The sequence below is a fragment of the Callorhinus ursinus genome, unplaced genomic scaffold, assembly GCF_003265705.2.
Source record: "Callorhinus ursinus isolate GAN/ISIS: 27379988/994484 unplaced genomic scaffold, GSC_fseal_2.0 scaffold20, whole genome shotgun sequence".
Classification (NCBI taxonomy): domain Eukaryota; kingdom Metazoa; phylum Chordata; class Mammalia; order Carnivora; family Otariidae; genus Callorhinus; species Callorhinus ursinus.
In genome coordinates this window covers 23,945,670-23,961,578 of record NW_027397082.1, presented here as the reverse complement: position 1 = coordinate 23,961,578, position 15,909 = coordinate 23,945,670, and the positions used below count along the sequence as shown (strand labels likewise).

General features: G+C 48.7%; 1 protein-coding gene across 1 annotated transcript in view; it reads right to left on the bottom strand.

Annotated features, from left to right (window-relative positions):
- Window positions 1–15,909, bottom strand: part of SORBS1 (sorbin and SH3 domain containing 1) — a 114,767-nt gene that overhangs the window by 77,542 nt on the left and 21,316 nt on the right. The window contains exons 7-10 of the mRNA XM_073904564.1: window positions 14,276–14,638; window positions 10,423–10,567; window positions 6,817–6,846; window positions 1,391–1,563 (exon numbers count right to left, since the gene is read on the bottom strand). Of these exons, the coding sequence (XP_073760665.1) occupies window positions 1,391–1,563; window positions 6,817–6,846; window positions 10,423–10,567; window positions 14,276–14,638 (711 nt within the window). The remainder of the gene's footprint in view (window positions 1–1,390; window positions 1,564–6,816; window positions 6,847–10,422; window positions 10,568–14,275; window positions 14,639–15,909) is intronic.

The following is a 15,909-nucleotide window of genomic DNA, read 5'->3' as shown; positions in this document are numbered from 1 at the left end:
CATACAATTTTTAAAAATTTCATTTTTTAGAGAGACAACTAAGCAGAAGTAAAGCCTCCTAGAAACATAAGAGGCAAAGAATATTTGCATGCCCCCACCCATTTCAGGTTATTCTGTAGAAGTGTAGTCACCTTGGAGAGGGCCAGAGAATTCTCATCCTAACCACAAAGCTGGGCTGTTTTTAAGAGCAAAATAAAACAAGGAAGGGTACAGATGGGTGGTTAGATCAGGCATATTCACTCCCACTTTACAGATGAGGAAAAAAGTCAAAATGATGCCCAAGGTCACAGAGCTGGTGAGAAGGTGAGTGGGAAGGCCGCCTCACATGATGGTTAGGGGTGTGGGTTTCGGAGTCAGGGAGTCTGTTCCATCACCCACAGGTTGTGCAATCCTGGGCAAGGACTGTAATCACTCTGAGTCACTGTTTCCTCATCTATAAAATGGGAATTCTATCTGTGTTCACCTTGTAGAGTGAATGATGGCTGACAGAGCAAATGACGAGATTGTGCAGTCCCCAAACGGTGGTGGCAATGACTGTCCATCACAGCTCCCTTTATACTTACTACTGTTCTTATATACTTAGTATTACTTAGGACCAGACAACAGTTCTTCCAAGGCTCAGCCCATTGCTGTTTCTACTCCTCCTCCAAAGGGACACAAAAAAAATGTCCATTTGTTACATGGAGACCGTAGAGAAACATACTGCAGCTAGTGTTTGGAGGGGTTCATGGAAAACAAGGGGATTCACCCTAATCTGGTTTCAAAAGCAGGCTTCCCTTGAATTCCGCGGAGCCTGCAGGAGGCTGGCACGTCTGTGTGGAGGGGGAGAACTGGGGAAGCCTGAATTCATTCTGTGGTTCCTTTAGAGCTTCTTGTTCACCCTGGTTGACGGGAGTATCTCCCACCCAGAGGAACTTCTTCCTGAACCCATCAACAGGGACCCTGAGCCCCACACTCCCCAGGGCTTTGTAAGCCTAGACCTACAATTTCTGCGTGTGCTCCACAGGACAAAAAAGGGAGACTGGAAAACACTGCCCACAACATTCTCTCTCCCCTTAAACATGCATCGGCCCGAAGCTTCTCAGAGGTTCTCCTGCAGAGAACCCGCTCTGCCTATGTTCCACCCTGCTTTTCCCCCATAGTCCCCTAAACTCCAAACCCCTTTCCTCATGAGACTTATTAACACCTAACATGCTTTGGGGGGAAGCTGCTGCACTCTGAGTGTCTCTGTGGTCCTCAGCAGGTTTGGAGAGTGGGCGGTGCCTCAGTCTTTGCGGCATTTCCTCATGAAGCCTTCGTCAGCCACAAGTAGGGTCACATGCACTCGGGGGTATGCATGTCCCCGGCGTAAGAGGAAGCCTAGGTAGGACTTATGGGTCTGTATCCGTACCCGGAGTGGGATGCCCACTTCATCCATGGAAACATCGCTCAGGTCCTGAGCACTCCTAGCCACCCGCCTACTGTCATCCTTCGCTTTTTTCTCAGTAGCCCTTCCAGGCGAGGTGGGTTTCTCCTGGGTTGGTGCCGAGTCCTGCTCTCCTACTCTTCTTTCTGAGACCGGATCTGGAAGCGAGAAATAGTCATTAGCTAAACCAGCTCTTCTGGTGGCTCCAAAGCAAAAATCTCCCAAATAATCCAGCTGGGGGAAGTGTGTTTGCTAATTCCCAATAGGAATGAGTTTCATTTAGAGTATGCGTTGGCAAACTACGGCCTGGCCATCTGTTTTTGTAAAGTTTTGTTGGGGCATAGCCACACCCATTCCTTTGTGTATTATTTATGGATGCTTCCAAGTTACAGTGGCCGAGCGGAGTAGCTATAACAGAAACTATGGCTAGTGAAGACTGAAATATTTATCATCTAGCCCTTTCAATCACTAAGTGCACATGAGAGTTGATTTGATTCAGGACTAGAGGTTACAGAGAGAGAATAAACAGACCAGGTGTGGTCTACAGATTATAAAATTACTTCGTATACTCTGTTATTCCAAGCCACGTCACTTACTATGCGAAGGCATTATGGCTATGCATGACATGTCCTGTGGCCATGGGGGTGAGCCTCTCAGAGCACGGGCCTTCAAAGAGCTGATGGCCAGTGGGCAGAAAGGGCGAGAGAGCCAGCGATGAGAATGTAGGATGACCAGGGCAGATAGAGTCCGCATCTCACTTAGCTGAGGAACTTAGGTTCAGGGCTGACGTCTCAGAGGGAGTCACCCAAACAGGAAGTGAGGGGTGCCCCCAGCAGAGGGAACAGCATCAGCAAATGCAAGGAGGCTCTGAACTACTCTGAGCTACACAGGTGCCAGGCACTGTGCTCAATTCTTCATATACATTATCTCAGTTCATCTAATAACCCTATGAGGAAGAAACTATTATCTTGTCCATTTAAAAAAAAAACTGTGAAGGGCACCAAGGCGCAGAGAAGTTAAAGTGCCCTGCCTGAGGTCACACAGCTGCCATGTGGCCAAGCTGGGATTTGGACTAGGGACACCTGACTCCAGTGGTTCTCTCTGAACCATACCCGGTCATACCTCCCTCCAAGATGGCACCAAGGCTTTGAGCCTGGCCTGATCCAAACAGAAGTTAATAAAGGGACTGGGGTGGGGAAGGCAGGGAGAGATGGCTGCTTCCATTCAGACATGGTAACTTTTGATGGTGAGACATCCAAGCGGAAAGGCCCTCAAAGAAATAGGGGAGCAGGGCCCCAGTGAGGCCATCAGCATAAAAGTCATGGAAGAGGTCAGGGAGATGGAAGCGCACATGGAGGAGTACGTGCAGGTAGAGTCAAGGGCTGAGGTCACGCGCTGAGGGCTGTCACAGCTGGCACGCTAAGGAGCAGAAGGGATCCCCCAAAGGACGTAGGAATTATCGGAGGGGGAGGAAATGAACCCAAGAGGAACAGTGAGGCATCACTGAAGCCAGAGAAGACAGAATTCCAAGAAGTGGGTGATCCAACCCATGAAAGGAAGGAAGGAAGAAAAAGAAACCAAAGCAGAGAAAGGAGCATTAGATTAGGCAAAAGAAGAGTCACGGGATCACTGACAGAGGGAGCAAGCTTCCGCGGGCAGTGGGGGTGGGTGCCAAGCTGCAGAGAAAGGGACAGTCATGTGAGCAGGAAGTGGGGAAGGAACTGGGGTGAGGTGGGGGTCAGCACACAAGGGCGGACTATGGCAGGTGGCAACCACAGAGGTCAAGAGGCTGGGGGTCCAAAAGGTTTGAGCCGGGGGAGTCTAAGTCCTAGCAGCGACGCCCTGGTGGTGAGACTGAAGGGGAGCAAGAGGGCACTGGCACACAGCCAGCGCTCAGGCAGGACCCGGTCACTGACTGAGGGAGAGCTTCTCATCTCTGGGAGAGGGGAGAGTGCAGATGGCTGGCTAGAGACTAAAATCCAGCGGAAAGGAGGGGCCCGAGGGCACACGCAGGGTTGTGCCCGAGTCTGAGATGTCCCCGTGTGGAGGAGGGGCTGGGGAAGAGGGGACATGCTGTGTCAGCACGCTCAGGTGCTACAACCTTCACAGCCTGCCCACCTGGTGGGGCGACCCAGCCGGGATTTCAAACTAACTCCTGAAACATGGACTCATTCTGTGACTGCAGAATGGTTCCTAAACCTTCTGTGCAAGACCCAGGGGCTAGGTGTGTACTTCAGGCGACCCGATCCCTGGCATCACAGCCATGAGCCTTCAAGGATGGTAAGATCAGACTGGACTCACGGAATGAGTTCTCATGCTCCCAGGCAATTCCAACAGGAGGCCAAGGATTTGGCAGGAACCCTGGAAGTGCAGGGCAATTTCAGGTTACCCAAGTCTACCCTTAATATGGCTCTGCTGAGCATTTTCCTTACGCCTGGAAAGGTTTTCCTAAGTGTCACCAGGAAGCAGCAGGAGAGGCTGATTTCAAGCCATCTCACCCGGTGCTTGGAGGCGCTCACACTCCTCACTCCAATGTCCTCTCTTAAGAAGTAGCAGCAAATCACAGACTTGGCATTCTCAGGGTTCCCAGACCCAGAGACATTTTTTTAATCGTTAGGGCAAGTGGCTCTAACAAGAATCACTTAACTGCAAAACTCACGCTGACAGTCCAGTGATTTGTTCCAAAGCTGTCAGAGTTCTTTGGCTCTACAAAAATTAGCCCTGAATTATTTTATTTTAGAAGCTTGTGATCATGTGATTCATGACTAAGTAGATTTTCAATGCATAGAGAGATGAAATGCGTCCTCAATTTTTTTTTTACAAAGTGAAAACCTAACGTGACACTTTCTCGTACCAGGCAGGTGACAGGACCACCCTGTGACATCCAGAGGACAATGAGGGTTGCTGCTATTTCTCATGAGGCAAATACTGATCCCTCAACAGGATATCCTGCAGCATTTCCTTCCAGTTTTATACTGAGCTTTTAAAAGGAAGGTGCTGGAAAGGGCCACTCAGTGAGTGACAATGTTGACAACCTAGGACAGGGCCTCTGTGTTTGTGGGCAGCTTCCTTTTTCTTCACACCCAAAGCTCAGTGATAGAGGACCACAGCAATGCTGACATGTCCCTGAGGAAGATGTGCCGGACCCTCCACCCAGCCCAGAACTGCTTCCCTGCCCATCTCCCCAAGGGAACCATGAGCTGGAGGTGGCCAAACACCATGTGGGTCTCCATCCCGAATGAATCTCGTTGAACAAGAAGCCCCATAAAGGCTCAATAAAAACCTGTTAAGGACTGGGGGGTCGGGCTGAGGTGAGTGGCCCTTCAAGTGCCATCACCCCAGGTATGATGGGCAAAGCCTCACTGATGCTAGGGAGCAGACAGAGTCAGCCCAGCCAGCCCTCTCTCCTTCAAGAGCTTCTGAACAAAATGTTGCTGTTCTTTTTCAACAAAAACTAACATTTAGTGAGCACTTACTTTATGTCCCACTCTACCAAACACCATTAGTGGCTGTGTCCTAAAACTTAAGGAAGATGGAAACATTAGGCTTATTTTGGAGCCAAGGAAGTGAGCTGAGCCTGCCAGCCTGGTGGAGAAGCCCTAACATCGCGCAGAGCTTCCCAGCGTGCAAAGCATACCACGCACCCCCTCCTGTTGCACGTGAGCCTCACGCCTCTCCGAGGATGGACGAGGACGATCCTCCCCGTTTCGCACATGAGGCAACTACGCTGCAGGGAGGAAAAGTCACTTACTCGGGGACAAATGATGTCAATAAAAAGAAAGAGCCAGGACCAAACTGTGGGCTTCCTAACTTGGGTTTGGGCCCCGATCTCATCCACTCCACTGCTCCTTCCCAAATCCCAAAGGCAGGACAGCGTTCACAGGAGCTCCCTTCGTTTCACAGCCACCCTGGTCTCAGCAACCTGGGCTGGGGCCAGGGACTGAAGAGGGTTGGTGTGGCAGAGTCAGGAGGGGGCAGCGAAGGGCATCTCGTGCTCAACCACGGCCTGTCCTGGTCCTGGGGCCAAGTCCCGATAAAGCAGAGTGGGTGTGAGAACCCTGTGATCTACCCCCGCCGGGCTCTCCAAGAATCCCAAGGGCAGCAGTAGCAGGAAGTAACACAGAAATCGTGAAGCAGCTGCTCAGAAAACGATGAAAACTGGTGTATCCACCAGATCAGGGATTCCTGCCCCAGATTCACACGTGTCTGTACAAACACCATGTGCCCATCTGACAGGTGTGGTTTCTTCTAGAGGTGAATCTACTGCCTTTATTAGATTCTTCAAATGAGTCCATCACTATGAAACGGTTAGGAACCATCACACCACACCATGGGCTGCTGGAGGGCAGCACAGCACCCAGACGTGGCCGCAGAGCCTGGCCCAGGGTCGGATACAAAGTAGACACTCAATAAAATGAGGAACGAATCAACGGTGGTGTCTGCTGACAATGGAAACTCCTGTCCACCAAGCACCTGGTGAGAGCCAATGCTCAGCGCTGGGCTGCCCGTACGCAGGACCTATGTGGCAGTACCGCGTTTCCCATTTGGCAGAGAAGAAAACGGACCTGTGGTTTCGATCATTAGCAGCCTGCCTGAGCTGCACCCTTGGGAAGAAGTAGCACCAGGACTCAAAGCAGAATGGCTACAGAAAGCCCTAAGGACATGGTGAAACCTTCCCATCCCTGGGCTTCCTCACAGTTCTGCCTACGTGCGGCTCTGCTTCAACAGGGATGGAGTCCTGACACCCGATTATCTAGCAGATCCATGCCCACCACTGCCAGTTCTTGATGAGAATTGCTCCTCAAGCGTGGTCAGTACACAGCATCAGCATCCCTGGGGACCCAGTCAGACATGCAAGTTCTCACCCATATGCATTAAATCCGAATCTCTGGAGCTGTGGCCTGCAAATCCGGGTTTTGGACCAGGTCTCCAGGAGACTCTGCTGGCTGCCCACACCCCCTTCCAGGCACTGCTGGTCTGGAGGCTCTCACCCAGGTCCATCACATGCCACTGACTGGCATCTGGGCTTGCCACCCGACAAGAAAAGAACCTGCCCACATTTCCTAACCCTGACTTATCACATCCCAGGAGAGGGATTAGAAGCAACAGAAAGGGGACTTCTTCAGCAAGGCCTGCCACAAACGATCCACCTAAGGCATAACTCTTTGTTCTTTTTATTCAGAGGACCCTGTTCTTACCCATTAAGGCACTGATCACAGCTGCCCAGGGCCCATGTACAAGTTGGGGTCACTGGTGTGGGGTGCCTCGTCTGCCCCACAGGCTGCACGGAGGAGGCAGGACGGTGCCCTGCTTTCACCATCCTTGCGTCCCCAGCACATCAGAGGAAATCATCAGACTGTGCTGCTCACACATCAAAGATGTTAGCGTGTAAAGAAATATTTGGCACCTACCTGGAAGGCTACTGAGTCGTTTTTGCTGTTCTGTGATAAAAGAAAAGATATACATCGTGAGATTTACACAGACACGGTAAGACCAGGAAGTCCTGCCAGAACTCGTGAGCATCCCCAAACTGGTGTCCTGTCCCCTGGGCTTAGATGCCAGACAGTGGCGTGGCCACCACACCCAGCCCAATGCTGGGGCATTACTTCTGTTGTCCAGGTGTGGTGTCTCCAAGCCCCCACTCCTACATCTGCACCATGATTCAGGGAACGGTCACTGTTTTCTGGTTGTTTCCATCTGGTTTCAAGGTGATCGGATCATGGAAGGAGATCCTCCCAACTCCCCTGGTTTCAAAGGGCCAGGACGTTATCACGACCCCACTCTCAGTAATGTTCTGAGGGAAAGAGGGAGGAGAATGGATCAGGCCACCGCTGTTCCCCAACACAGATGGTCTCTCATGGAGGGGAGCCCAAGATCTCCTTCTGAGAGTTCTGTGTGCACGTGCTTCGGGATAAGCACAAAAATGACCTTTACCTTCCACGGCTGCTAAATATAAAGCAGCCGCATAGATAAAAATAGAGCGCTGGCCAGCCCCTGGGTGCTGTCATCATCCCCCTTGGCTGCGGCCCTACCCTCCCTCCAAAATCCATGTGGGCAAGAAGGAAACAGAGCAGTAGGGGTGCTCACAGCCAGTGGAACAGCCTGCCCACCTCTGCATGTGGACGAAGTCCACACCAGCTGGACAACAGGAGCCCGGCCAAGCTCTAGGCTCAGCTCTGCCAGCAACTTGGTAGGGATATTGACCAATCGCATAAACTCTGCCCTTAGTTTCCTCATCTGTCCAATCAAACTGCCCACCGGACCGATGGTTCCCAAACTCCAGTCTGCCAAACGGAGGCAAGGGCTTCCTCATCGGCAGGCAATAGCAAACTTATTCAACTTAAAAGGCTATGTTGTTCCTCCTTTTGGGATCTGAAATGGCCTTTCATAGAATGACATGTGATATGGATAAGAGCAGTTGTTTTTCAGGGGTGTTATTTATTATAGTTAAAAATGAGCAACCCTAGGGGTAGTCCCCAGGCTGCTTCCTGTGACCATGAGACCCAGAGTCTGGGAGCCACGGAGCTCTTAGTCTCCAGTGTGGTCTTTGGACCGGAAGCACTGATGTGTCCTACAAGTTGCTGGAAAAAAAAAAAAAGCAGAATCTCAGCCCTGCCTCAGAGCTCCTGAATCCAAATCTGCAAGTATGTACTCCCAAGACCGTGCGCATTGAAGACTGAGAAGCTCTGAGCTAGGGGGCCCAGGCACCTCTTCAGTCCTGAGTTTTCTGGTTCTAAACCTCCTTCTAGACTGATTGTAAGTGAGCTGCCCTCAGACATGTGGTCTAAACGTTGAGGAGAGGGGCAAGGAGCTGTGTGGTGCATGCCAGGGCAGACGTACGAGGGAAGCCCCCTCGTGTGTCTATAGTTTGGGGGCCTGGCTTGCAGGGAGAGGGTTACTGTCACACTGTGCCCTGAGGCCATCTAGGCAAGAAAAAAAAGGGAACCTTTTTTAGGATGACTAAACTAGAATTCCAGAAGTAGAGTAAAGTTATCATTCCCTCAGGAGATTTTGCAATAGTTAAGAAATTGTCTCTACGGGTACTTTCTATGAGCACTGCTGCCAGGCTGGGTAAATTCCAAAGCAAGGCCCAAAACACATGACCTAAAGCCCACTGACAATTAGTGATCCAAAGCTAGGTGGCTAGGTGCCTCCATTCTCCTCCACTCTTCCTGCTCCGCCTCCTTAGGGAACATATGGTTTGCTCTTTAGGAGAAGCTACTTTTAATTCCAAAAAACGAATGTACTTGTATCCTTTACTGAAGGATGTGCGACTGAGGCAGCACGATTCTGATCTTTAAACCCAAAGGGCAGAACTGCACAAAAGAGAAAGGCAAGAACTGAGAGCATTTGGGCAAATAAGAGGAATCCATTTGCCCAGAGAAGAAACAAAAAAGAACTACAGGCATTTCTGTTCCCCAAGATGTCTCACTAGGTGTCATCAGAGGAACTTGGTGGAAGCAGCTGACATTACACTTGGCATTTCCCAAAAACCAAGTTGCCTTGGGAATAAATCCCAGTTTTTAGAGAAACTGCCTTTCCTTCTGGGAACTAACTTGCTTCTGTTTGGATTTTTTTTTTTTTTTCAAGATGAGTCACAAAGAAGTTCATAGAGAACCAAAATTTCACTTTGTCCTGCATTGTGGACACTGTCTGGGCAGAGAAAGCTATTGCCAGTAAGGGGTACGGCGCTTACCGAGAATGGGGTCTCATATAATAGTTTAGGGTTAGGGTTGGGACCCTTGTCATCTTTGGAAGAACATAGATTCATGGAGGACGGTTAATATGGAGGCCATACATAACGAAAAAAAATGACTAAAATTACTATTTAAGATTCAAGTGGGAAGATTTTTAAGTGAGAGGAAATGTTTCATTCATCTGTTTTACAAGTTAGAAGCAGGAAACAGAAAACTCCATTTAATATGGAAAACAATTAAAAATAGATTCCAGTTCCATTCTCATCCAAGTTAATGTGGGGGGGGGTGGTCCTGGGGGAACTATGCAGTAGGCGAGCAGCGAGTCAAGAAAAGGAGAGGTTTGGTGCCCAGCTTTTTTTGAAACTCAGACTAAAAAGCCCTTTCTGCTCTAGGAAACAGCTTGACAACTTTACACTTCACACTGAAAAGGATTTTTATGAAGGGAAAGTTTCTCTCTCCATTGAATTCCAACTAGTAAAACTTGGGACTTAGAATCATCTCCTGAAATTTTAAAGCAGAAGGGTCAACAGATACAACTATTACCTCAAAGCGCTTCTGCTTTACCTAAGATGCCCCTTCAGAGAAGGGGAAGAACCAACTAGAAGCAGTAAGAGAAACAACAGAAAACAAACATGGAAACCCTCAGCAGATCTGTATGGGGCCATGTAGCATAAGGGACAAACAGCCACGTGAGCCTCACGTCCTCAGAGGGTGCACCGAATAACAGCCCAGTGTGGTAACTGCTGGCAAGAGTCAAGGCCAGTGAGTCACCAAGAGAAAGTCCAGTGCCTGCTTTAGAGGCCACAAAAACACATTTGATATTTTATAAAGGTTTCTACCTGTTATGCTTTCTTTCTTTTTTTTTTTTATTTTGGTACTCAAAATTTTGCTTTTTAGAAAATTCATGATGTCAAAGAACCACATGACTTATTAAAAGAGGTATTATTGTATGTAGATTTTCCAGGCAAAGCTCTGATTTGAATGCTCATGATGAGGAGTTAAGATGCACAGACTTTTTCCCTTCTGTCTTTACTTTCTTTTTGGTGCTACCATCTGAAGACAACTGTGACTGCCCCAGGCGTGCAACACATGCTACACCAGCTTACTTACACAGATATCCAACATCATTCCAAATCAGGGGCCTGTCTCCCTGCTGTGGTCTACTCTGTGGGTCATGGGAGTAAACGGGGGGCAGACGGCCTTGGGGAAGGATGGGGTTTGTGAAAAGTTCTGTGGAATGGCAGAATTCTTGCCCCCAGAAGTCACAGAATAGTTATGTCAATGCCAGTGAGCTGGGGGCGCTCTGCGAAGGTCCCTTACCTCGATTGTGTTGCAAGAGTACAATAGTAGGATTGACAATTGTAGTAGAGGGGTAGGCAGATGATGGCTTGCTAACTGGTGCAGAGATTTGGGGATCGGTTCCAAGGTGGGATGAAGAAACTTCATTTAGTAGAGGACCGGAATCCTGAAAAGTGAACACACATTATAACCAACTGTAAGTACATGAAATCTAATGTTAACGCTTTTTAAAAAGAAGAAATTTACAGCTTTACAAGGACCTTAATTATAAAAAGAAATGTAATCAATGAGACATCACTAATTCCAGTTAGAAGTTTAATCTGGAAGGCTTAGTCTCTTCGTTGGTGTTAGTAAGGGTAGAGAGGGAAGGTGAGTGTTACTGGAAGTCTCAGCAATATCATTATTTTCACCTGGTAATAACTGTGGATCAATCCAGTTACTGAAAAAGGAAATTCAAAACAAAGTAGAACAACATGCAAGACTCATGCAATTCCAAATGTGATCCAAGAACAAGAGCTGGTTTAAGGGAAAAATCAGGAAAGTTTAGTACACTTGTCTAAAGAAACATGAGACAATGTGAGGACAAGAAGCCATCGATGTAAGAGTAGGGAAAAATTAAGTATTGGTCCTCCTGGAAAGCCACTCTTGTTATTTGCATCACTCAACAAACTTACTAGCACTTGCTGCTGAGATCTGGATGTTATCCAGTTCTAACCGGACATTTTTTTTTTCACTCCAGTATTGAGTGACAAAGATCTCTGAAGTGGTAAAGACTTATAAAAATCCTGACTTCAAAAACCTGAGGTTTCAGCTATAAAATCCAATAGAATCATTACTATTAAAATTACAATTTACATGATGGGAATGATGGCAGTCTTTTTTAAAGACAGGAAAATAAGACCTCAATATGTAGTAAGGATACCTATACAGTTTCCTCTATCACACCTATTTACAAAGTTTCTATTTTTGAATTTACAGACCTCCAGCTGGAATGTCATCCTTAAGGAGTTTGAAAGGCAAGACTTTGATCATTACTCTCCAGATGCAAGTATGGCTCAAAGCAATTAGTATGCTCCAGAGATCAGCTTCTAAGCACCTGTAGAACAAAAGCCATGCCTCCCTTCCTCTTTTTGACCCCTGCACCTAGCACAACACCCTGCAGACAGCAGGTGCTCGGTAAATAAACACCACCTGAATGACTGGAGCCATCTCTTGGCAAAGATGTATCTGAACAACTTTTGCAGCAAGAAAACACGTGCCCATAAAAGAGTGTGAGTATCGGGACCAGGGACAGCTCTCGACACACAGTAGGGGCTTCAGTCCAATTCTTCTGAAAGTGCCCTAATGTTGCAGCTGCTAGTTATGAGCAACAGCTCAATTTAGTGAATAAAAGCTTTCCCGAGACTCAAGGGGCATAATATGATCTTGTTCAAAAGTGCTTCATCTCCATTTTTTCATTTGTAAAGTAGAAAAAAATTACACTTGTCTTAATTTACTTCCTAAGTGATTTCATAAAGATAAATGATATATCCGTGAAAACTCTGCCATAATGCAGCCAAGAAACACACACACACACACAAAATCAGGCATGTGGCTCCTTAAGGTATAAATGCTTATTGTGGTATCTGGATGGATCATGTGAACATGAAATATTCCACAAAATTTTATTCTGTGGCCCAAGTCTTATTTCTGGAACATCACAAAAATGGCTCTTGACTAAAGAACCCGGTTCAATTCACATGAATTTTCTTTTCCCCTCTTACTCTCAAATAGCTGCAGATGGAGCAAATCTCAACTTGTGGCTTGGCCACCATCCCCAGGGGCTCCTGCTCTTCTTGACAGTTCTCACCGAGTGGAGGATCCCAAGCAGTTCCCTTTCTCACCTTACTGTTACCGGGGACCAAACCAGAACTTATCAGGCCAGCTGAGGACTCCCCCAGAAGTCTATACCAGGCTGATCAGTCAGGTTTGAGAAACTGAGGACACTGTTCTAACTAGCCTGTTCTGGATCACCTGTAACAAAACTCGATATGAAAATCTAAATCTATATAGATGATAAATTTTAGAATATACAACAAAACTACTCACCATTGTATACTAGGGCACTAAAAATTCTCGCTTTATATACTGCTCCAGAGAAATACTCTGTGCCAAAGGGAAGAATATCTATACCCTCCAAAACAAGAATAGCTTCTCAATTCATCTACAAGCTGGGTTGGAGGGAGGGGAGTACATTAGAAACAATCTAGCATTTTCCTCCAACAGGATTGAGTTGCAAAGCTCAAAGCTAGAAGGATATCCAAAGCCCCTGGGCCATGTTTGCCTGAGTCCTGACCTAACTACACTGTGTTGCATCTAGAGATTTGCGAAGAGGACCCAGACCAGAATGAAGCCATCCCCAGCTTTGGTGTGCCTGGTATCTGGCTATAAATTCTCCTACAAGCCAAAAAGAAGTTTCCCTGCCCTGCTTTTTGCATGACTGGCTTCAGTTTAACGAACACTTAGAGCCAGTTTTGTAGGCACACACCTTTACACAAAGGGGTGTTACTGAACTTTTAGCTGCATCAGCCAATTACATGACCCACTGTATCTTGAAATGTGGTCCAAGGCCCCTCAGCATCAGAATCCCCAGGATGTGTGTTACCAAGTCAGAGCCCCAGGCCCCTCTGCAGATCCACTCAATCAGGACTCTAGAAGTAAAACCTGGAGTTGACAACTTAAATGAGCTTTTTTGCCTCTCAGATAATCAATCCCATTTACACTAAGCTTGAGAGCCAATATGGTACCTAAGGAAAACCCTGAGTGCAAGGGCTGTGCCTTGTTCATAATTGTACCTACAGAATGTAGCAGAATGCCTGGAATATGGTAGGAGCTCATTAATTGCTAATTAGCCAATAACTTATTTTTGAGGGACTCTGGCCCCCATTTGCGAGCGTAAGTCCTCAACAATGTAGCAAACAGTTATTGAGCATTCTCTCCATCGGAAACACTATCCTAGGAACTTGAACATACTCGGTCCCACTGCACCCCACAGGCCTATGGAGTAGATCCATGCATTCCCTTTTTACAATTTACTCTGAGGTTCTCAGATCCTCTCAATTCCCAGGGCTCCTGAGGAGAAAGACTGGGTACCCTGATTCAGCTTTTCCCCTAAAGCACTTGGACTCTCCCACCTACAATGGGGACTCATCCCTCACGGGATAGGACCTGAGGTGTCAGGGCCCTTTACCTTCACGCAACCCCTGGAGCAACATTTTGCTACAAAGGCCCCTGGGAACCACTAGTCAGGGGCCCCGGTAATTCTCTGCCTTTGGAGAAAACAGTCCTAACATCTGTGCAGGGCTTTTAGTTCTGTTTACTCAATGAAACTCAACTCTTTTTTTTTTTAAACTACGCTCTGCCATCGGTGTATGTCAAAGAGTTTACTTGCTAACTCAACAAAAGAGGGAATCTCTTCCTCCCCTGGAGGCTCACTGCTCCCTGGTGGAGAGAATGCCATTGGCTTTCCCACACGGCTCTTCAGCTTTCCTCGGCTCTCAACACCGCATATCTGCTTGGCCTCTCAAGAGCATCACGAGCCAAAGGAAAGGCCACGGAGGTTCTCGGAGGGAAAACGGAGTTCTTTCAGGAAGATGTGCATTCCGAACAGGACAGACAGGAAGAGGGACGTGAGGGGCTCGTGAGCAGCTGCAGGAGACCACACACACGCACGGGAGGCATGCACTCTGGGGGAAGCAAACGGGGTCCAGTGACCACACGAGCACAGTGGCAGCGGACACGTCCCTCACACTTAGTACTTCAGTGAGAAAGGGGTTTTTCACTGCCAGGAGCAGACATTCAGGAAAGCTGTGAGGAGGGGATTCCAGAAGCTTACGGTACTTGAAACAGCTCCCGTGAGGTCAGGCTCCAAGGCTCTGCGGAGGCCCTCTGGGACCGGAGGGACCAGCGGAGGAGGTGGTGAGAAGGATGGTGGTGTCTGGCTAACGGGGGGGTGGGGGCCAGGAGCGCTGGCTGGCTGGCTGTGGTGGGACCGCCTCTGCAGACGAGGGGGAATGAAATCATCTAGAGTCGGGAAGGTCAGAGGTGTGCCGGCAGGGGCGGTCGCCGGGCCTGGGGGGCCAAGAAGCCCCCGAGATGCTGGAGGTCTGGCTGTGCCTTCTTGCCCTCTGTCGGTATTAACCAGGTAGAGAGGGACAACTATTATCTCAGGCTGGGCTGAACTGGAGAAAGTGGCATCCTGTAGGAAATAAGGGGGTCGTTACGTAAAGGGGCATGGCACGGAAGAAGGAATTCCATATTTAAACAGTTGAGACTGGACATGCAGTGATGTACTCTGAGAACTATTTAATCAGTGCCCATTCCTCAGAGTACATGAGACAGTCGGTGCTAGCCAGCTGGCCTCCTGACACTCCATGACACAGAGGGAACCCCATCCAAGTTGACTTTCCATCCATCTATTTTTGAATCCTTTTAACACTTTAGAGAGAGAGAAAGAGAAAAACAGAACAGGCAGACAGGCTGTGTTTAGCCCCCCAACTGCTTGCAGAGCCCGAAAGCTTGGGAGCAAATATAGTTTCTTTGGCCTCTTGTGATAAAATATCGACACCCCATATCTCAGCCTATTAGTCTACGGATCCCACACTCCGGCATACTTACATACTACCAAGGAAGAGAGAGAGGGACAGAGAGGGCTGTGCCAAGGTGTTTAGAGAGCAGAATTCGGGACTCAGGCTGCGGCAATGTTGACAAGGAGAGGGAGGAGAGGCTGCTCAGAAAACAAGTGAGCTGCCTCCACGAGTTTGGAGAGAGATGGTGTAGAAGACACACAAACATTCCTCATTCCTTGCCTTGGCTGGATAACACGGCTGCAAAAGGTAAGGTTCTTTTCTCTTCCGGTTTTCGGGAGCAGAGGAAAGCTGGGGGCCTAGCACAGGTGGTCTCGCCGTGTCTGGGAATGGAGGCCGAGCGCACAAGGAAGGGCTCGCGCCCCCGTTAGCGGCATCTTTACGGATGTCAAAGAAGAGCTGGGGAGGGTCAGGAGGAGCAGAGGGTGGTGTCCCCGTGCCGGCTGTGCGGGACACAATGCTGGGAGCCGGTGCGTGAGCGCCTGCAGCTTCCAAGGGAGTGCCCGTGGCTGGGTCACGTGCAACACGAGAGGCGTCTTCTGCTGCCCCCCGGCAGATGTTATTGGATAAACAAGGTACGTATAAGCTGCTGACCTTTTTATTCCCATCTGCCTCATGACGTGGGTTAGAGCTCACATTCTCACTGTAAACTGTCCTGGTGGTCACATGGTGCTGCTGGGGTTGGGAGGAAGCACCAGGGAACATGGAACCTGGAAGCGAGGGCCCGGGGCGCGGCACACCTTTGGGGACGGGCTGGGGTCGTGAGGGTCTCTGCTGGCTGAGGGTGCTGGGGGGCACATAAGGCTTTGGTGAGCTCAGGTAGAGGGAGTCCTTGGAGGTACTGTGGATGGTGGGACGCTGCCATGCAAAGCGGTCTTTAGGG